This window comes from Heptranchias perlo, chromosome 10 (assembly GCF_035084215.1).
Source record: "Heptranchias perlo isolate sHepPer1 chromosome 10, sHepPer1.hap1, whole genome shotgun sequence".
NCBI classification, from domain to species: domain Eukaryota; kingdom Metazoa; phylum Chordata; class Chondrichthyes; order Hexanchiformes; family Hexanchidae; genus Heptranchias; species Heptranchias perlo.
Window position 1 is genome coordinate 85465274 of NC_090334.1, and position 23057 is coordinate 85488330.

Here is a 23057-nt window from a genome sequence, read left to right on the forward strand (position 1 = left end):
CTGAGCCCCTGCTCCTGTCTCCCGTACACAGATAAATCAGACCAATCTTCCCCCATTTAACTCTGGCTTCAATCACCAAACACTGGCCTCTACTCTCACCCCCTCGGAGTGGGAGAAGAGTTTGATGGGATCTGACACTGCAGCTTTCTGGTCTCTTCACTTAAACAAAGCAGAATGTGAAAAAAAACAAGTGTCAAAGATTTAAAAATAAATACAGACAGGTGTCGGAGTGTGTTTTTATCGATTACTAGTGCATGGCCTGTGGGATTACTCTCTCTCTCTCACTCACAAACTCACTCAAACTCACTCACTAACTCACTCAAACTCACTCACTCACCAACTCACTCACTCACCAACTCACTCACCAACTCATCACTCACCAACTCACTCACTCACCAACTCACTCACTCACTCACCAACTCACTCACTCACCAACTCACTCACCAACTCACTCACCAACTCACTCACTCACCAACTCACTCACTCACCAACTCACTCACTCACCAACTCACTCACTCACTCACCAACTCACTCACCAACTCACTCACTCACTCACCAACCCACTCACTCACTCACCAACTCACTCACCAACTCTCACTCACTCACTCACCAACCCACTCACTCACCAACCCACTCACTCAAACTCCACTCACTCAAACTCCACTCTCCAACTCACTCACTCACTCACTCAAACTCCACTCACCAACTCGCTCACCAACCCGCTCACTCGCTCACCAACTCGCTCACTCGCTCGCCAACTCGCTTGCCAACCCGCTCACTCGCTCGCCAACTCGCTCGCCAACCCGCTCACTCGCTCGACAACCCGCTCGCCAACCCGCTCACTCGCTCGCCAACCCGCTCACTCGCTCGCCAACCCGCTCGCCAACCCGCTCACTCGCTCGCCAACCCGCTCGCCAACCCGCTCACTCGCTCGCCAACCCGCTCGCCAACCCGCTCGCCAACCCGCTCACTCGCTCGCCAACCCGCTCGCCAACTCGCTCACTCGCTCGCCAACCCGCTCACTCGCTCACCAACCCGCTCACTCGCTCGCCAACCCGCTCGCCAACCCGCTCACTCGCTCGCCAACCCGCTCACTCGCTCACTCGCTCGCCAACCCGCTCACTCGCTCGCCAACCCGCTCACTCGCTCACCAACCCGCTCGCCAACCCGCTCACTCGCTCGCCAACCCGCTCGCCAACTCGCTCACTCGCTCGCCAACCCGCTCACTCGCTCGCCAACCCGCTCACTCGCTCGCCAACCCGCTCGCCAACCCGCTCACTCGCTCGCCAACCCGCTCACTCGCTCGCCAACTCGCTCGCCAACCCGCTCACTCGCTCGCCAACCCGCTCACTCGCTCGCCAACCCGCTCGCCAACCCGCTCACTCGCTCGCCAACCCGCTCACTCGCTCGCCAACCCGCTCGCCAACCCGCTCACTCGCTCGCCAACCCGCTCACTCGCTCGCCAACTCGCTCGCCAACCCGCTCACTCGCTCGCCAACCCGCTCACTCGCTCGCCAACCCGCTCGCCAACCCGCTCACTCGCTCGCCAACCCGCTCACTCGCTCGCCAACCCGCTCACTCGCTCGCCAACCCGCTCACTCGCTCGCCAACCCGCTCGCCAACTCGCTCACTCGCTCGCCAACCCGCTCACTCGCTCGCCAACCCGCTCACTCGCTCGCCAACCCGCTCGCCAACCCGCTCACTCGCTCGCCAACCCGCTCACTCGCTCGCCAACCCGCTCGCCAACCCGCTCACTCGCTCGCCAACCCGCTCGCCAACTCGCTCACTTCGCTCGCCAACCCGCTCGCCAACCCGCTCACTCGCTCGCCAACCCGCTCACTCGCTCGCCAACCCGCTCACTCGCTCGCCAACCCGCTCACTCGCTCGCCAACCCGCTCACCAACCCGCTCACTCGCTCGCCAACCCGCTCACTCGCTCGCCAACTCGCTCACCAACCCGCTCACTCGCTCGCCAACCCGCTCGCCAACTCGCTCGCCAACTCGCTCACCAACCCGCTCACTCGCTCACCAACCCGCTCACTCGCTCGCCAACCCGCTCGCCAACCCGCTCACCAACTCACTCTCAAACTCACTCACTCTCAAACTCACTCACTCAAACTCCACACACTCACCATCTCTCTCACTCACTCACTCACAAACTCACTCACTCATTCAAACTCTCACTCAAACTCATTCAAACTCACCCACAAACTCACTCACTCACCAATTCAGTCACTCACAAACTCACTCCTCACACAAACTCACTCCTCACACAAACTCTCCTCACACAAACTCACCTCACGCACACTCACCTCACGCACACTTACCTCACACACATTCACCTCACACACACCTCACACACATTCACCTCACACACATTCACCTCACACACACCTCACACACAAACTCACTTGCAAACTCACTCACAATCTCTCACTCACAACCTCTCACTCACAATCTCTCACTCACTCACCAACTCTCAAACTCACTCATTCCAAACTCACCCACAAACTCACCTCACTCACAAATTCACTCAAATTCACTCACTCACAAACTCACACACACACACACTCACTCACTCAAACACTCTCACTCACAAACTTAATCACTCACTCAAACTCACTCTCAAAGTCAGTCACTCACAAACTCCCTCACTCACTTGCAAACACTCTCACTCACAAACTCACTGACTTGTTCACACACACAGATTCACAAATGGACTCACTCTCACACACAAACTCACTCTCGCACAGGCTCACCCGCGCACACACACACACACACACACACAGAATCACTCACACAAACTCACATGGTCACTTGTGCACTCACTCATGCACTCATTTGCACAAGCACATGGCATCAATTTTGCACATGGCAAGATCCTACAAGTGAGATGAACGGCTCGCTAATCTCTTTTGATTGAGGGAGAAATGCTGCTGATGGCACTGGGAGATCTAATCGTTCCGTGGGTCATTGACGCGCACCAGAACAGGCAGAGAGCTCCTCGATTTATCATCTTATCTCAAGGACAGCCCTTCCGACAGTGCAGCGCTCCCTCGGTACTGACCCTCCGACAGTGCAGCGCTCCCTCGGTACTGACCCTCCGACAGTGCAGCGCTCCCTCAGTACTGACCCTCCGACAGCGCGGCGCTCCCTCAGTACTGACCCTCCGACAGTGCGGCGCTCCCTCGGTACTGACCCTCCGACAGTGCAGCACTCCCTCAGTACTGACCCTCCGACAGTGCGGCGCTCCCTCAGTACCGACCCTCCGACAGTGCGGCGCTCCCTCAGTACCGACCCTCCGACAGTGCGGCACTCTCTCTCTGCTGCACCTGAATGCCAACCTAGATTATGGGCTCAGGGCCTGGAGAGGAGCTGGAACCCTCAACCTGCTGACTAAAAGGGGCAAAAGTGCTACCAACTGAGTCAAGCCATCCCTTCAGTGTCTGTGGATAGTTTCTCCTGTCTGTAGGGTACACAGGAGACTGGCAATTGGTTTCAGTGTCCTAGGATGAGGGATGGGAAATGCTGCATCGGAGCCCGCTCAGGGACAGCTGTTGGTGTCTCTGTGTACGTGTGTCTGTCTGCATGTGTGCGTGCATGGTAAGTGTACTTGTACCATGAAGATAGGAATGGGCTACCCATAGTTGAATAGCCTTCACTGTCTGGACTCTCAGATGAAGAGTGGGATCGCGGAGAGTGCCTGGGTGTGACGCTCCCTGTGTGCGGTGCACAACCTGTTGTGTTCTGTCCTGTGTAAAACACTAAGTGGTTGTGTACTCTCACTCTGTTCCAGATATTCCCATTATCCCAGACCTGGAGGAGGTGCAGGAGGAGGATCTCGCCATGCAGGTTGCTGCTCCGCCAAGGTAATCAGCTCTTCAACAGTCGGCTCACTCCGCACACAAACAGGCAACATCAGCCCGGACAAAGGCAACAGCTTCTCAGTAACCTGTGGGTCAGGGGCTGTGCACAAACTCAGTCAGAATCTGAGACCCACACCGAGAGAGACACAGTCCTGTAACTCACTGCCGGGTATCTGTTATTCTATATATAAACCCCCCGAACCCCTCGATTAGATTCCAGTCTGTAACTCACTCCCGGGTATCTGTTATTCTATATATAAACCCCCCGAAACCCTCGATTAGATTCCAGTCTGTAACTCACTCCCGGGTATCTGTTATTCTATATATAAACCCCCCGAACCCCTCGATTAGATTCCAGCCTGTAACTCACTCCTGGGTATCTGTTATTCTATATATAAACCCCCCGAACCCCTCGATTAGATTCCAGCCTGTAACTCACTCCCGGGTATCTGTTATTCTATATATAAACCCCCCGAACCCCTCGATTAGACCCCAGCCTGTAACTCACTCCCGGGTATCTGTTATTCTATATATAAACCCCCCGAACCCCTCGATTAGATTCCAGCCTGTAACTCACTCCCGGGTATCTGTTATTCTATATATAAACCCCCCGAACCCCTCGATTAGACCCCAGCCTGTAACTCACTCCCGGGTATCTGTTATTCTATATATAAACCCCCCGAACCCCTCGATTAGACCCCAGCCTGTAACTCACTCCCGGGTATCTGTTATTCTATATATAAACCCCCCGAACCCCTCGATTAGATTCCAGTCTGTAACTCACTCCCAGGTATCTGTTATTCTACATATAAACCCCCCGAACCCCTCGATTAGATTCCAGCCTGTAACTCACTCCCGGGTATCTGTTACTCTATATATAAACCCCCCGAACCCCTCGATTAGACTCCAGCCTGTAACTCACTCCCGGGTATCTGTTACTCTATATATAAACCCACCGAACCCCTCGATTAGACTCCAGCCTGTAACTCACTCCCGGGTATCTGTTACTCTATATATAAACCCCCCGAACCCCTCGATTAGACTCCAGCCTGTAACTCACTCCCGGGTATGTGTTATTTCCTGATCCTGGATGTTTACATTTTTACTGCAGGATATTTTTCCTTTTAATAAGCCCCATTGTGTTGTGTGATGTTATTGGAGGAGCCCTGTATCGGGAGTGGTACGCGGTACACGGTGTGACGGGACTGTGCGGGACGGGGTTCTGAGCTGCTCTGGCTCCTGCGTCCTCTTGTCCCATTATTGAAGTGTGGTTGTCGTCTGGTGATGATCTCGGGCTGGAGGTGATTACGAGGCACTGGACCTTGTGATGTTTCTGGTTATGAATGGCCCAGCCCGACAGGAGCCTGTATCTCAGACCAGCAGTCACTCTGTGCCAGTCACACACACGATGTGGGACTGAGGCTCACCCCCTGTAGTGGGGAGGGGGGGGAGGGCGTGGGGTGAAGTGTTGGTCGAAAGACTGTGGTGTGGTGGGCACTAGGCTCTGGTGACAGGTGGCCAGGCCTCTCCCCCCCCCCTCCCCTCCCCACCCCCGAGAATTGTCCCCGAGTCCCCAGGAATGAAATGTGAATCTCCTGGTCACTGCTGCGAGCAAACCAGGAACAAAAAAAATGTGTTTTCTTAACTTTCTTTGAACACTTTTGTTCACCGGTCGTAAAGATATTGACCATGGGGGGAGAAGGCAGTTTGACTTTGTCAAGAACCACCAATCGGGTAACGAAGAGTCTGTTCGGATTGGCTGGGTGGGCGGTTCCCGTGGAGGAGGGATGTGTTCAGCGACCAATGGCGGGAGCAAGAGGGCGGGGCGGTTCGAGGCGGGAGGTCACGTGATGAAACCTCCAGGAATACGTCCAATTAGAGTTGGTGACCCTAATTAGGGCAGGCTGGGGGCGGGATGGAGCGGGGGGTTGCAATGGGGCGAGAGTTGGGTTGCAGTGGGGTGGGGGGGAGTGGGAGTTGTGTTGGGATCGGGGTGGAGCTGGAGCTGGGTTGGGGTGGGGTGGGGTGGGATTAGTGTTCGATCGAGGGGGGGATGGGGTGGGATTAGTGTTCGATCGAGGGGGGGATGGGGTGGGATTAGTGTTCGATCGAGGGGGGGATGGGGTGGGATTAGTGTTCGATCGAGGGGGGGATGGGGTGGGATTAGTGTTCGATCGAGGGGGGGATGGGGTGGGATTAGTGTTCGATCGAGGGGGGGATGAGGTGGGATTAGTGTTCGATCGAGGGGGGGATGGGGTGGGATTAGTGATCGATCGAGGGGGGGATGAGGTGGGATTAGTGATCGATCGAGGGGGGGATGGGGTGGGATTAGTGATCGATCGAGGGGGGGATGAGGTGGGATTAGTGATCGATCGAGGGGGGGATGGGGTGGGATTAGTGTTCGATCGAGGGGGGGATGAGGTGGGATTAGTGATCGATCGAGGGGGGGATGGGGTGGGATTAGTGTTCGATCGAGGGGGGGATGAGGTGGGATTAGTGTTCGATCGAGGGGGGGATGAGGTGGGATTAGTGATCGATCGAGGGGGGGATGGGGTGGGATTAGTGTTCGATCGAGGGGGGGATGAGGTGGGATTAGTGTTTGATCGAGGGGGGGATGGGGTGGGATTAGTGTTTGATCGAGGGGGGGATGGGGTGGGATTAGTGTTTGATCGAGGGGGGGATGGGGTGGGATTAGTGATCGATCGAGGGGGGGATGGGGTGGGATTAGTGATCGATCGAGGGGGGGATGAGGTGGGATTAGTGATCGATCGAGGGGGGGATGGGGTGGGATTAGTGATCGATCGAGGGGGGGATGGGGTGGGATTAGTGATCGATCGAGGGGGGGATGAGGTGGGATTAGTGATCGATCGAGGGGGGGATGAGGTGGGATTAGTGTTCGATCGAGGGGGGGATGAGGTGGGATTAGTGATCGATCGAGGGGGGGATGGGGTGGGATTAGTGATCGATCGAGGGGGGGATGAGGTGGGATTAGTGATCGATCGAGGGGGGGATGAGGTGGGATTAGTGTTCGATCGAGGGGGGGATGAGGTGGGATTAGTGATCGATCGAGGGGGGGATGAGGTGGGATTAGTGATCGATCGAGGGGGGGATGAGGTGGGATTAGTGTTCGATCGAGGGGGGGATGAGGTGGGATTAGTGTTCGATCGAGGGGGGGATGGGGTGGGATTAGTGTTCGATCGAGGGGGGGATGGGGTGGGATTAGTGATCGATCGAGGGGGGGATGGGGTGGGATTAGTGTTCGATCGAGGGGGGGATGAGGTGGGATTAGTGATCGATCGAGGGGGGGATGGGGTGGGATTAGTGTTCGATCGAGGGGGGGATGGGGTGGGATTAGTGTTCGATCGAGGGGGGGATGAGGTGGGATTAGTGTTTGATCGAGGGGGGGATGGGGTGGGATTAGTGTTTGATCGAGGGGGGGATGGGGTGGGATTAGTGTTTGATCGAGGGGGGGATGGGGTGGGATTAGTGATCGATCGAGGGGGGGATGGGGTGGGATTAGTGATCGATCGAGGGGGGGATGAGGTGGGATTAGTGATCGATCGAGGGGGGGATGGGGTGGGATTAGTGATCGATCGAGGGGGGGATGGGGTGGGATTAGTGATCGATCGAGGGGGGGATGAGGTGGGATTAGTGATCGATCGAGGGGGGGATGAGGTGGGATTAGTGTTCGATCGAGGGGGGGATGAGGTGGGATTAGTGATCGATCGAGGGGGGGATGGGGTGGGATTAGTGATCGATCGAGGGGGGGATGAGGTGGGATTAGTGATCGATCGAGGGGGGGATGAGGTGGGATTAGTGTTCGATCGAGGGGGGGATGAGGTGGGATTAGTGATCGATCGAGGGGGGGATGAGGTGGGATTAGTGATCGATCGAGGGGGGGATGAGGTGGGATTAGTGTTCGATCGAGGGGGGGATGAGGTGGGATTAGTGTTCGATCGAGGGGGGGATGGGGTGGGATTAGTGTTCGATCGAGGGGGGGATGGGGTGGGATTAGTGTTCGATCGAGGGGGGGATGGGGTGGGATTAGTGTTCGATCGAGGGGGGGATGGGGTGGGATTAGTGATCGATCGAGGGGGGGATGGGGTGGGATTAGTGTTCGATCGAGGGGGGGATGAGGTGGGATTAGTGATCGATCGAGGGGGGGATGGGGTGGGATTAGTGTTCGATCGAGGGGGGGATGAGGTGGGATTAGTGTTCGATCGAGGGGGGGATGAGGTGGGATTAGTGATCGATCGAGGGGGGGATGGGGTGGGATTAGTGTTCGATCGAGGGGGGGATGAGGTGGGATTAGTGTTTGATCGAGGGGGGGATGGGGTGGGATTAGTGTTTGATCGAGGGGGGGATGGGGTGGGATTAGTGTTTGATCGAGGGGGGGATGGGGTGGGATTAGTGATCGATCGAGGGGGGGATGGGGTGGGATTAGTGATCGATCGAGGGGGGGATGAGGTGGGATTAGTGATCGATCGAGGGGGGGATGGGGTGGGATTAGTGATCGATCGAGGGGGGGATGGGGTGGGATTAGTGATCGATCGAGGGGGGGATGAGGTGGGATTAGTGATCGATCGAGGGGGGGATGAGGTGGGATTAGTGTTCGATCGAGGGGGGGATGAGGTGGGATTAGTGATCGATCGAGGGGGGGATGGGGTGGGATTAGTGATCGATCGAGGGGGGGATGAGGTGGGATTAGTGATCGATCGAGGGGGGGATGAGGTGGGATTAGTGTTCGATCGAGGGGGGGATGAGGTGGGATTAGTGATCGATCGAGGGGGGGATGAGGTGGGATTAGTGATCGATCGAGGGGGGGATGAGGTGGGATTAGTGTTCGATCGAGGGGGGGATGAGGTGGGATTAGTGATCGATCGAGGGGGGGATGGGGTGGGATTAGTGATCGATCGAGGGGGGGATGGGGTGGGATTAGTGTTCGATCGAGGGGGGGATGAGGTGGGATTAGTGATCGATCGAGGGGGGATGGGGTGGGATTAGTGTTCGATCGAGGGGGGGATGGGGTGGGATTAGTGATCGATCGAGGGGGGGATGGGGTGGGATTAGTGATCGATCGAGGGGGGATGGGGTGGGATTAGTGATCGATCGAGGGGGGATGGGGTGGGATTAGTGATCGATCGAGGGGGGATGGGGTGGGATTAGTGATCGATCGAGGGGGGGATGGGGTGGGATTAGTGTTCGATCGAGGGGGGGATGGGGTGGGATTAGTGTTCGATCGAGGGGGGGATGGGGTGGGATTAGTGTTTGATCGAGGGGGGATGGGATGGGATTAGTGTTCGATCGAGGGGGGGATGAGGTGGGATTAGTGTTTGATCGAGGGGGGGATGTGGTGGGATTAGTGATCGATCGAGGGGGGGATGTGGTGGGATTAGTGATCGATCGAGGGGGGGATGGGGTGGGATTAGTGTTTGATCGAGGGGGGGATGAGGTGGGATTAGTGATCGATCGAGGGGGGATGGGGTGGGATTAGTGTTTGATCGAGGGGGGGATGGGGTGGGATTAGTGATCGATCGAGGGGGGGATGGGGTGGGATTAGTGATCGATCGAGGGGGGGATGGGATGGGATTAGTGTTCGATCGAGGGGGGGATGAGGTGGGATTAGTGTTTGATCGAGGGGGGGATGTGGTGGGATTAGTGATCGATCGAGGGGGGGATGGGGTGGGATTAGTGTTTGATCGAGGGGGGGATGTGGTGGGATTAGTGATCGATCGAGGGGGGGATGGGGTGGGATTAGTGATCGATCGAGGGGGGGATGAGGTGGGATTAGTGTTTGATCGAGGGGGGGATGAGGTGGGATTAGTGTTTAATCGAGGGGGGGATGGGGTGGGATTAGTGTTTAATCGAGGGGGGGATGGGGTGGGATTAGTGTTTGATCGAGGGGGGATGGGATGGGATTAGTGTTCGATCGAGGGGGGATGGGGTGGGATTAGTGTTTGATCGAGGGGGGGATGGGGTGGGATTAGTGTTCGATCGAGGGGGGGATGGGGTGGGATTAGTGTTTGATCGAGGGGGGGATGGGATGGGATTAGTGTTCGATCGAGGGGGGGATGGGATGGGATTAGTGTTTGATCGAGGGGGGGATGGGGTGGGATTAGTGATCGATCGAGGGGGGGATGGGGTGGGATTAGTGATCGATCGAGGGGGGGATGGGATGGGATTAGTGTTCGATCGAGGGGGGGATGAGGTGGGATTAGTGATCGATCGAGGGGGGGATGTGGTGGGATTAGTGTTCGATCGAGGGGGGGATGGGATGGGATTAGTGTTTGATCGAGGGGGGGATGGGATGGGATTAGTGTTCGATCGAGGGGGGGATGAGGTGGGATTAGTGTTTGATCGAGGGGGGGATGGGGTGGGATTAGTGATCGATCGAGGGGGGATGGGGTGGGATTAGTGATCGATCGAGGGGGGATGTGGTGGGATTAGTGATCGATCGAGGGTGGGATGGGGTGGGATTAGTGTTCGATCGAGGGGGGGATGAGGTGGGATTAGTGATCGATCGAGGGGGGGATGTGGTGGGATTAGTGATCGATCGAGGGGGGGATGGGGTGGGATTAGTGATCGATCGAGGGGGGGATGAGGTGGGATTAGTGTTCGATCGAGGGGGGGATGAGGTGGGATTAGTGATCGATCGAGGGGGGGATGAGGTGGGATTAGTGATCGATCGAGGGGGGGATGAGGTGGGATTAGTGTTCGATCGAGGGGGGGATGAGGTGGGATTAGTGATCGATCGAGGGGGGGATGGGGTGGGATTAGTGATCGATCGAGGGGGGGATGAGGTGGGATTAGTGATCGATCGAGGGGGGGATGAGGTGGGATTAGTGTTCGATCGAGGGGGGGATGAGGTGGGATTAGTGATCGATCGAGGGGGGGATGAGGTGGGATTAGTGATCGATCGAGGGGGGGATGAGGTGGGATTAGTGATCGATCGAGGGGGGGATGAGGTGGGATTAGTGTTCGATCGAGGGGGGGATGAGGTGGGATTAGTGATCGATCGAGGGGGGGATGAGGTGGGATTAGTGATCGATCGAGGGGGGGATGAGGTGGGATTAGTGTTCGATCGAGGGGGGGATGAGGTGGGATTAGTGATCGATCGAGGGGGGGATGGGGTGGGATTAGTGATCGATCGAGGGGGGATGGGGTGGGATTAGTGATCGATCGAGGGGGGATGGGGTGGGATTAGTGATCGATCGAGGGGGGATGGGGTGGGATTAGTGATCGATCGAGGGGGGGATGGGGTGGGATTAGTGTTCGATCGAGGGGGGGATGGGATGGGATTAGTGTTCGATCGAGGGGGGATGGGGTGGGATTAGTGTTCGATCGAGGGGGGATGGGATGGGATTCGTGTTTGATCGAGGGGGGGATGGGGTGGGATTAGTGTTCGATCGAGGGGGGGATGGGGTGGGATTAGTGTTTGATCGAGGGGGGGATGGGATGGGATTAGTGTTCGATCGAGGGGGGGATGGGATGGGATTAGTGTTTGATCGAGGGGGGGATGGGATGGGATTAGTGTTCGATCGAGGGGGGGATGAGGTGGGATTAGTGATCGATCGAGGGGGGGATGTGGTGGGATTAGTGTTCGATCGAGGGGGGGATGGGATGGGATTAGTGTTTGATCGAGGGGGGGATGGGATGGGATTAGTGTTCGATCGAGGGGGGGATGAGGTGGGATTAGTGTTTGATCGAGGGGGGGATGGGGTGGGATTAGTGATCGATCGAGGGGGGATGGGGTGGGATTAGTGATCGATCGAGGGGGGATGTGGTGGGATTAGTGATCGATCGAGGGGGGGATGGGGTGGGATTAGTGTTCGATCGAGGGGGGGATGAGGTGGGATTAGTGATCGATCGAGGGGGGGATGTGGTGGGATTAGTGATCGATCGAGGGGGGGATGGGGTGGGATTAGTGATCGATCGAGGGGGGGATGAGGTGGGATTAGTGTTCGATCGAGGGGGGGATGAGGTGGGATTAGTGATCGATCGAGGGGGGGATGAGGTGGGATTAGTGATCGATCGAGGGGGGGATGAGGTGGGATTAGTGTTCGATCGAGGGGGGGATGAGGTGGGATTAGTGATCGATCGAGGGGGGGATGGGGTGGGATTAGTGATCGATCGAGGGGGGGATGAGGTGGGATTAGTGATCGATCGAGGGGGGGATGAGGTGGGATTAGTGTTCGATCGAGGGGGGGATGAGGTGGGATTAGTGATCGATCGAGGGGGGGATGAGGTGGGATTAGTGATCGATCGAGGGGGGGATGAGGTGGGATTAGTGATCGATCGAGGGGGGGATGAGGTGGGATTAGTGTTCGATCGAGGGGGGGATGAGGTGGGATTAGTGATCGATCGAGGGGGGGATGAGGTGGGATTAGTGATCGATCGAGGGGGGGATGAGGTGGGATTAGTGTTCGATCGAGGGGGGGATGAGGTGGGATTAGTGATCGATCGAGGGGGGGATGGGGTGGGATTAGTGATCGATCGAGGGGGTGATGGGGTGGGATTAGTGATCGATCGAGGGGGGGATGAGGTGGGATTAGTGATCGATCGAGGGGGGGATGGGGTGGGATTAGTGATCGATCGAGGGGGGATGGGGTGGGATTAGTGTTCGATCGAGGGGGGATGGGGTGGGATTAGTGATCGATCGAGGGGGGGATGGGGTGGGATTAGTGATCGATCGAGGGGGGATGGGGTGGGATTAGTGATCGATCGAGGGGGGATGGGGTGGGATTAGTGATCGATCGAGGGGGGATGGGGTGGGATTAGTGATCGATCGAGGGGGGGATGGGGTGGGATTAGTGTTCGATCGAGGGGGGGATGGGATGGGATTAGTGTTCGATCGAGGGGGGATGGGGTGGGATTAGTGTTCGATCGAGGGGGGATGGGGTGGGATTAGTGTTTGATCGAGGGGGGGATGAGGTGGGATTAGTGTTCGATCGAGGGGGGATGGGGTGGGATTCGTGTTCGATCGAGGGGGGGATGAGGTGGGATTAGTGTTTGATCGAGGGGGGGATGAGGTGGGATTAGTGTTCGATCGAGGGGGGGATGGGGTGGGATTAGTGATCGATCGAGGGGGGATGGGGTGGGATTAGTGTTCGATCGAGGGGGGATGGGATGGGATTAGTGTTCGATCGAGGGGGGATGGGGTGGGATTAGTGTTTGATCGAGGGGGGGATGGGGTGGGATTAGAGTTTGATCGAGGGGGGGATGGGGTGGGATTAGTGTTCGATCGAGGGGGGTGGGATTAGTGTTTGATCGAGGGGGGGATGGGGTGGGATTAGAGTTTGATCGAGGGGGGGATGGGGTGGGATTAGTGTTCGATCGAGGGGGATGGGGTGGGATTAGTGATCGATCGAGGGGGGGATGAGGTGGGATTAGTGTTTGATCGAGGGGGGGATGGGGTGGGATTAGTGATCGATCGAGGGGGGATGGGGTGGGATTAGTGATCGATCGAGGGGGGGATGGGGTGGGATTAGTGATCGATCGAGGGGGGGATGGGGTGGGATTAGTGTTTGATCGAGGGGGGATGGGGTGGGATTAGTGATCGATCGAGGGGGGATGGGGTGGGATTAGTGTTCGATCGAGGGGGGGATGAGGTGGGATTAGTGTTTGATCGAGGGGGGGATGGGGTGGGATTAGTGTTCGATCGAGGGGGGGATGGGGTGGGATTAGTGTTCGATCGAGGGGGGGATGAGGTGGGATTAGTGATCGATCGAGGGGGGGATGGGGTGGGATTAGTGATCGATCGAGGGGGGGATGGGGTGGGATTAGTGTTCGATCGAGGGGGGGATGAGGTGGGATTAGTGATCGATCGAGGGGGGGATGGGGTGGGATTAGTGATCGATCGAGGGGGGGATGGGGTGGGATTAGTGTTCGATCGAGGGGGGGATGGGGTGGGATTAGTGTTCGATCGAGGGGGGGATGGGGTGGGATTAGTGATCGATCGAGGGGGGGATGGGGTGGGATTAGTGATCGATCGAGGGGGGGATGGGGTGGGATTTGTGTTCGATCGAGGGGGGATGGGGTGGGATTAGTGTTCGATCGAGGGGGGGATGGGGTGGGATTAGTGTTCGATCGAGGGGGGGATGAGGTGGGATTAGTGATCGATCGAGGGGGGGATGGGGTGGGATTAGTGTTCGATCGAGGGGGGGATGAGGTGGGATTAGTGTTCGATCGAGGGGGGGATGGGGTGGGATTAGTGTTCGATCGAGGGGGGGATGGGGTGGGATTAGTGATCGATCGAGGGGGGATGGGGTGGGATTAGTGATCGATCGAGGGGGGGATGGGGTGGGATTAGTGTTCGATCGAGGGGGGGATGGGATGGGATTAGTGTTCGATCGAGGGGGGATGGGGTGGGATTAGTGTTCGATCGAGGGGGGATGGGATGGGATTAGTGTTCGATCGAGGGGGGATGGGGTGGGATTCGTGTTCGATCGAGGGGGGGATGAGGTGGGATTAGTGTTTGATCGAGGGGGGGATGAGGTGGGATTAGTGTTTGATCGAGGGGGGGATGAGGTGGGATTAGTGTTCGATCGAGGGGGGGATGGGGTGGGATTAGTGTTCGATCGAGGGGGGGATGGGGTGGGATTAGTGATCGATCGAGGGGGGATGGGGTGGGATTAGTGTTCGATCGAGGGGGGGATGGGGTGGGATTAGTGATCGATCGAGGGGGGGATGGGGTGGGATTAGTGATCGATCGAGGGGGGATGGGGTGGGATTAGTGTTCGATCGAGGGGGGATGGGATGGGATTAGTGTTCGATCGAGGGGGGATGGGATGGGATTAGTGTTTGATCGAGGGGGGATGGGGTGGGATTAGTGATCGATCGAGGGGGGGATGGGATGGGATTAGTGTTCGATCGAGGGGGGTGGGATTAGTGTTCGATCGAGGGGGGGATGAGGTGGGATTAGTGTTTGATCGAGGGGGGGATGGGGTGGGATTAGTGATCGATCGAGGGGGGATGGGGTGGGATTAGTGTTTGATCGAGGGGGGATGGGGTGGGATTAGTGTTTGATCGAGGGGGGGATGGGATGGGATTAGTGTTCGATCGAGGGGGGTGGGATTAGTGTTCGATCGAGGGGGGGATGAGGTGGGATTAGTGTTTGATCGAGGGGGGGATGGGGTGGGATTAGAGTTTGATCGAGGGGGGGATGGGGTGGGATTAGTGTTCGATCGAGGGGGATGGGGTGGGATTAGTGATCGATCGAGGGGGGGATGGGGTGGGATTAGTGATCGATCGAGGGGGGGATGGGGTGGGATTAGTGTTTGATCGAGGGGGGATGGGGTGGGATTAGTGATCGATCGAGGGGGGATGGGGTGGGATTAGTGTTCGATCGAGGGGGGGATGAGGTGGGATTAGTGTTTGATCGAGGGGGGGATGGGGTGGGATTAGTGTTCGATCGAGGGGGGGATGGGGTGGGATTAGTGTTCGATCGAGGGGGGGATGGGGTGGGATTAGTGTTCGATCGAGGGGGGGATGAGGTGGGATTAGTGATCGATCGAGGGGGGGATGGGGTGGGATTAGTGATCGATCGAGGGGGGGATGGGGTGGGATTAGTGTTCGATCGAGGGGGGGATGAGGTGGGATTAGTGATCGATCGAGGGGGGGATGGGGTGGGATTAGTGATCGATCGAGGGGGGATGGGGTGGGATTAGTGTTCGATCGAGGGGGGGATGGGGTGGGATTAGTGTTCGATCGAGGGGGGGATGGGGTGGGATTAGTGATCGATCGAGGGGGGGATGGGGTGGGATTAGTGATCGATCGAGGGGGGGATGGGGTGGGATTTGTGTTCGATCGAGGGGGGGATGAGGTGGGATTAGTGTTCGATCGAGGGGGGGATGGGGTGGGATTAGTGTTCGATCGAGGGGGGGATGAGGTGGGATTAGTGATCGATCGAGGGGGGGATGAGGTGGGATTAGTGTTCGATCGAGGGGGGGATGGGGTGGGATTAGTGTTGGATCGAGGGGGGATGGGGTGGGATTCGTGTTCGATCAAGGGGGGGATGGGGTGGGATTAGTGTTCGATCGAGGGGGGGATGGGGTGGGATTAGTGTTCGATCGAGGGGGGGATGGGGTGGGATTAGTGTTCGATCGAGGGGGGGATGGGGTGGGATTAGTGTTCGATCGAGGGGGGGATGGGGTGGGATTACTGATCGATCGAGGGGGGGATGGGGTGGGATTAGTGATCGATCGAGGGGGGGATGGGGTGGGATTAGTGATCGATCGAGGGGGGTTGGGGTGGGATTAGTGATCGATCGAGGGGGGGATGGGGTGGGATTAGTGATCGATCGAGGGGGGGATGGGGTGGGATTCGTGTTCGATCGAGGGGCGGATGGGGTGGGATTAGTGATCGATCGAGGGGGGGATGGGGTGGGATTAGTGATCGATCGAGGGGGGATGGGGTGGGATTAGTGATCGATCGAGGGGGGGATGGGGTGGGATTAGTGATCGATCGAGGGGGGATGGGGTGGGATTAGTGTTCGATCGAGGGGGGGATGGGGTGGGATTAGTGATCGATCGAGGGGGGGATGGGGTGGGATTAGTGATCGATCGAGGGGGGGATGGGGTGGGATTAGTGATCGATCGAGGGGGGGATGGGGTGGGATTAGTGATCGATCGAGGGGGGGATGGGGTGGGATTAGTGTTCGATCGAGGGGGGATGGGGTGGGATTAGTGATCGATCGAGGGGGGGATGGGGTGGGATTAGTGTTCGATCGAGGGGGGGATGGGGTGGGATTAGTGTTCGATCGAGGGGGGGATGGGGTGGGATTAGTGATCGATCGAGGGGGGGATGGGGTGGGATTAGTGTTCGATCGAGGGGGATCAGTGTCTGAGTTCTGATGAATGAGGAGTGACTGCTGATCATCTCCTGAATGTGCAGAAACGAGGTTTAGAGTCTGCGAATGGAGGCCGGGTGTCTGGTTATCGTTTACAAACCTTCCACCCAACCCGTTCTAAATCTGCACCAATGTCGGCCAGCTGCCCAGCTCGACAACACTGCTTAAATTACAACTCACCACACACAGGATGAGATTAAAGTCAGGCTTCTTTACTCAGCATTCAGGTTAACCGCGTGATGACCTATCGAGATCTGGACAACGACTTAATGAAGTACGGAGCATTCCAGACCCTGGTGAGTGTCAGCGTCATTGGGGGGAGTGGGGGCGTGAGAGGACTATTCCAATCTCACTTGTCTCATCCATGCCTTTGTTACCTCCAGACTCAACTATTGCAATGTTCTCCTGGCCAGCCTCCCATCTTCCCCCCTCCATAAACTTGAGCTCATCCAAAGCTCTGCTGCCCCCGTATCCTAACTCGCACCAAGTCCTGTTCACCCCTCACCCCTGTGCTCGCTGGATCCCGGTCCTGGAACGCCTCAATTTTAAAATTTTCCATCCTTGTATTCAAATCCCTCCATGGCCTCGCCCCTCCCTATCTCCTCATCCAGCCCTACAACCCTCTGAGATCTCTGCGCTCCTCCAATTGTGGCCTCTCGCACATCCCCGATTTCATTCACCCAACGGCGGCCGTGCCTTCAGCTTCCTCAAATGTAAGGAATCTTACAACACCAGGTTATAGTCCAACAAATTTATTTTAAAATCACAAGCTTTCGGAGATTATCCCCTTCGTCAGGCGAGTGAGATTATCCCCTTCGTCAGGCGAGTGAGATTATCCCCTTCGTCAGGTGACGAAGGGGATAATCTCCGAAAGCTTGTGATTTTAAAATAAATTTGTTGGACTATAACCTGGTGTTGTAAGATTCCTTACATTTGTCCACCCCAGTCCATCACCGGCATCTCCACATTCAGCTTCCTCGGCCTTAGACTCTGGAATTCCCTCCCTAAACCTCTCCCCCTCTCTACTTCTCTCTCCTCCTTTAAGTCGCTCCTTAAAACTTTGACCGAGCTTTTGGTCACCTGTCCTAATATCTCCTTATGTGGCTCGGTGTCAAATTTTGTTTGATAATCGCTCCTCTGAAGCGCCTTGGGACGTTTTACTACGTTAAAGGAGCTATATAAATGCAGGCTGTTGTTCGAAAGCTCCGTCTCACCCCTGTTGTCTGTGCTGCGCATGAATTACCAACCTGATTGTATTTGCGTTTCTAACAGGATGGAGATATCGACCTGAAGCTGCTGAGCAGGGTGTTATCTGCAGAGCAGGAGGTCCGAGAGGTGAGAGGTCGCAGACACTAAACATAAACATGGAAAATGCTGCAATTACACAGCTGGACTGTCAGCAGCTGGGAGAGGGGGGAGAGATTTAGGGGTGAAACGTCAGATCAGGCAAGATCGGGTGGGACAACATCTTCATAGGACTGACAGAAACTAAAGAGAGAAGGGCAGGAGGTAGCACATGCTCTGAGAGAAGGGAGTTCATCAAACAATCGACTGAGAGCAACTGGTAAACAATCTCCGCATTCCCCTAGGATTATGATAATCTCCTGAAGGGGCTGACTCTCACTGGGGTACAGGTCCCTTCCTCTCCTGAAGGGGCTGACTCTCACTGGGGTACAGGTCCCCTCCTCTCCTGAAGGTGCTGACTCTCACTGGGGTACAGGTCCCTTCCTCTCCTGAAGGGGCTGACTCTCACTGGGGTACAGGTCCCCTCCTCTCCTGAAGGTGCTGACTCTCACTGGGGTACAGGTCCCCTCCTCTCCTGAAGGTGCTGACTCTCACTGGGGTATGGGTCCCCTCCTCTCCTGAAGGTGCTGACTCTCACTGGGGTACAGGTCCCCTCCTCTCCTGAAGGTGCTGACTCTCACTGGGGTACAGGTCCCCTCCTCTCCTGAAGGTGCTGACTCTCACTGGGGTTCAGGTCCCCTCCTCTCCTGAAGGTGCTGACTCTCACTGGGGTACAGGTCCCCTCCTCTCCTGAAGGTGCTGACTCTCACTGGGGTACAGGTCCCCATCTCTCCTGAAGGTGCTGACTCATAAGAACATAAGAAATAGGAGCAGGAGTAGGCCATTCTGGCCTCTCAAGCCTGCTCTGCCATTCAATCAGATCATGGCTGATCTTCTACCTCAACTCCACTTTCCCGCCCGATCCCTTGATTCCCTTAGTGTCCAATAACCTATCGATCTCAGCCTTGAATATACTCAACAACTGAGCATCCACAGCCCACTGGGGTAGAGAATTCCAAAGATTCACAGCCCTCTGAGTGAAGAAATTTTTCCTCATCTTGATGCTAAATGGCCGACCCCCTATCTTGAGATTATGCCCCCTAGTTCTAGACTCTCCAGCCAGGGGAAACAACCTCTCAGCATCTACCCTGTCAAGCCCTCTAAGAATTTTGTATGTTTCAATGAGATCACCTCTCATTCTTCTAAACTCCAGAGAGTATAGGCCCATTCTACTCAATCTCTCCTATAGGACAACCCTCTCATCCCAGGGATTAATCTAGTGAACCTTTGTTGCACCCCCTCTAAGGCAAGTATATCCTTCCTTAGATAAGGAGCCCAAAACTGTACACAGTACTGCAGGTGTGGTCTCATTAAAGCCCTGTACAACTGTAGTAAGACTTCCTTACTCTTGTACTCCAACCCCCTTGCAATAAAGACCAACATACCATTTGCCTTCCTAATTGCTTGCTGTACCTGCATGTTAACTTTCTGTGATTCGTGTACAGGGACACCCAGATCCGAACATTTCTTAGTTTCTCACCTTTTAAAAAATATTCTGTTTTTCTATTCTTCCTACCAAAGTGAATAACCTCACATTTCCCCACATTATACTCCATCTGCCTCCTTCTTGCCCATTCACTTAACCTGTCTATATCCCTTTGCAGTCTCTTTGTGTCCTCCTCACAGCTTACTTTCCCACCTAGCTTTATATCATCAGCAAACTTGGATACATTACACTCGGTCCCTTCATCTAAGTCATTAATATAGATTGTAAATAGCTGAGGCCCAAGCACTGATCCTTGTGGTACCCCACTAGTTACAGCCTGCCAACCTGAAAATGACCCGTTTATTCTTACTCTCTATTTTCTGTCCATGGCCTGCTCCTGCTCCCATTTGCTATGTTTCCATGTTAACCAATCCTCTATCCATGCTGATATATTGCCCCCAGCCCCATGAGCCCTTATCTTGTGTAACAACCTTTTATGTGGCACCTTATTGAATGCTTTTTGAAATTCCAAATATACGACATCCACTGGTTCCCCTTTATCTCCCCTGCGAGTTACATCCTCAAAAAAACTAATAAATTTGTCAAACACGATTTCCCTTTCATAAAACCATGTTGACTCTGCCTAATCACATTATGATTTTCTAAGTGCCCTGTTACCACTTCCTTAATAATGGATTCCAGCATTTTCCCGATGACTGATGTCAGGATAACTGGTCTGTAGTTCCCTGTTTTCTCTCTCCCTCCTTTCTTGAATAGCGGGGTTACATTTGCTACCTTCCAATCCGCTGGGACTGTTCTAGAATCTCGGGAATTCTGGAAGATCACAACCAATGCATCCACTATCTCTGCAGCCACCTCTTTTAGAACCCTAGGATATAGGTCATCAGGACCAGGGGATTTGTCGGATTTTAGTCCCATTAATTTCTCCAGTTTTTTTTCTTTACTGATATTAATTACGAATTCCCCGACATGAAAGAATTTCAGACCTGATTAATGAAAGGTGAATCAGGGGTAATCTTCTGAGGTTGGGGCTGGGCACAGTGATAGGACAGTGTAGAGGGAGCTTTACTCTGTATCTAACCCTGTACCTGCCCTGGGAGTGTTTGATGGGACAGTGTAGAGGGAGCTTTACTCTGTATCTAACCCGTGCTGTACCTGCCCTGGGAGTGTTTGATGGGACAGTGTAGAGGGAGCTTTACTCTGTATCTAACCCGTGCTGTACCTGCCCTGGGAGTGTTTGATGGGACAGTGTAGAGGGAGCTTTACTCTGTATCTAACCCGTGCTGTACCTGCCCTGGGAGTGTTTGATGGGACAGTGTAGAGGGAGCTTTACTCTGTATCTGACCCGTGCTGTACCTGCCCTGGGAGTGTTTGATGGGACAGTGTAGAGGGAGCTTTACTCTGTATCTAACCCATGCTGTACCTGCCCTGGGAGTGTTTGATGGGACAGTGTAGAGGGAGCTTTACTCTGTATCTAACCCGTGCTGTACCTGCCCTGGGAGTGTTTGATGGGACAGTGTAGAGGGAGCTTTACTCTGTATCTAACCCATGCTGTACCTGCCCTGGGAGTGTTTGATGGGACAATATAGAGGGAGCTTTACTCTGTATCTAACCCGTGCTGTACCTGCCCTGGGAGTGTTTGATGGGACAGTGTAGAGGGAGCTTTACTCTGTATCTAACCCGTGCTGTACCTGCCCTGGGAGTGTTTGATGGGACAGTGTAGAGGGAGCTTTACTCTGTATCTAACCCGTGCTGTACCTGCCCTGGGAGTGTTTGATGGGACAGTGTAGAGGGAGCTTTACTCTGTATCTCACCCTGTACCTGCCCTGGGAGTGTTTGATGGGACAGTGTAGAGGGAGCTTTACTCTGTATCTAACCCTGTACCTGCCCTGGGAGTGTTTGATGGGACAGTGTAGAGGGAGCATTACTCTGTATCTAACCCTGTACCTGCCCTGGGAGTGTTTGACGGGACAGTGTAGAGGGAGCTTTACTCTGTATCTCACCCTGTACCTGCCCTGGGAGTGTTTGATGGGACAGTGTAGAGGGAGCATTACTCTGTATCTAACCCTGTACCTGCCCTGGGAGTGTTTGACGGGACAGTGTAGAGGGAGCTTTACTCTGTATCTAACCCTGTACCTGCCCTGGGAGTGTTTGATGGGACAGTGTAGAGGGAGCTTTACTCTGTATCTAACCCTGTACCTGCCCTGGGAGTGTTTGACGGGACAGTGTAGAGGGAGCTTTACTCTGTATCTAACCCTGTACCTGCCCTGGGAGTGTTTGATGGGACAGTGTAGAGGGAGCTTTACTCTGTATCTAACCCTGTACCTGCCCTGGGAGTGTTTGACGGGACAGTGTAGAGGGAGCTTTACTCTGTATCTAACCCTGTACCTGCCCTGGGAGTGTTTGATGGGACAGTGTAGAGGGAGCTTTACTCTGTATCTAACCCTGTACCTGCCCTGGGAGTGTTTGACGGGACAGTGTAGAGGGAGCTTTACTCTGTATCTAACCCTGTACCTGCCCTGGGAGTGTTTGATGGGACAGTGTAGAGGGAGCTTTACTCTGTATCTAACCCTGTACCTGCCCTGGGAGTGTTTGACGGGACAGTGTAGAGGGAGCTTTACTCTGTATCTAACCCGTGCTGTACCTGCCCTGGGAGTGTTTGATGGGACAGTGTAGAGGGAGCTTTACTCTGTATCTAACCCTGTACCTGCCCTGGGAGTGTTTGATGGGACAGTGTAGAGGGAGCTTTACTCTGTATCTAACCCGTGCTGTACCTGCCCTGGGAGTGTTTGATGGGACAGTGTAGAGGGAGCTTTACTCTGTATCTAACCCCTGCTGTACCTGCCCTGGGAGTGTTTGATGGGACAGTGTAGAGGGAGCTTTACTCTGTATCTAACCCGTGCTGTACCTGTCCTGGGAGTGTTTGATGGGACAGTGTAGAGGGAGCTTTACTCTGTATCTAACCCGTGCTGTACCTGCCCTGGGAGTGTTTGATGGGACAGTGTAGAGGGAGCTTTACTCTGTATCTAACCCTGTACCTGCCCTGGGAGTGTTTGATGGGACAGTGTAGAGGGAGCTTTACTCTGTATCTAACTCTGTACCTGCCCTGGGAGTGTTTGATGACACTGGGAGCTTAGATGGATTGTTTTGATCAGCTCAGAATTCATTTCAGAACAGGAGGCTCAGAGTGTTCCTTGGAATATTAATCCTCTCTCTGTCTCCTGTTTTGTGTCTTTGAACAGGAGGATGAAGGCTGGAGTTGGGACCATTTGTTCACTGAGGTTTCCTCCGAGCTCCTGACTGAATCTGATGAAGGTACCGGTCAGGATGAGGAGGACCCAAAGCTGCTGTCTGCACAGGCCTGAGTTCGAAAGGGAATCTCGCCGTTCGTTTTTGATCCATTTTTACTGTTGTTTTGATGTTCCAATATTTACCGTATGTGTTCATGGTAAAGTGCCAGAGAGTGTAGAATAGAAGGTACTTTTTACCTTTTATCTTTCTTTGTTGGTCTTTTTTTAATCACTGGGTGGCGATGAGTTAGGAACTGGCTGAGA

General features: G+C 55.1%; 1 protein-coding gene across 1 annotated transcript in view; it reads left to right on the top strand.

The window, feature by feature from the left end:
* The window catches only part of LOC137326805 (Intraflagellar transport protein 43 homolog), a 100376-nt gene extending 77374 nt beyond the window's left edge, over positions 1-23002 (top strand). Inside the window, exons 6-9 of the mRNA XM_067992198.1 lie at positions 3796-3868; positions 16933-17008; positions 17985-18047; positions 22746-23002. Coding sequence (XP_067848299.1) covers positions 3796-3868; positions 16933-17008; positions 17985-18047; positions 22746-22868 — 335 coding nt within the window. The 3' untranslated portion in view covers positions 22869-23002. The remainder of the gene's footprint in view (positions 1-3795; positions 3869-16932; positions 17009-17984; positions 18048-22745) is intronic.
* The last annotated feature ends 55 nt before the right edge of the window (positions 23003-23057 follow it).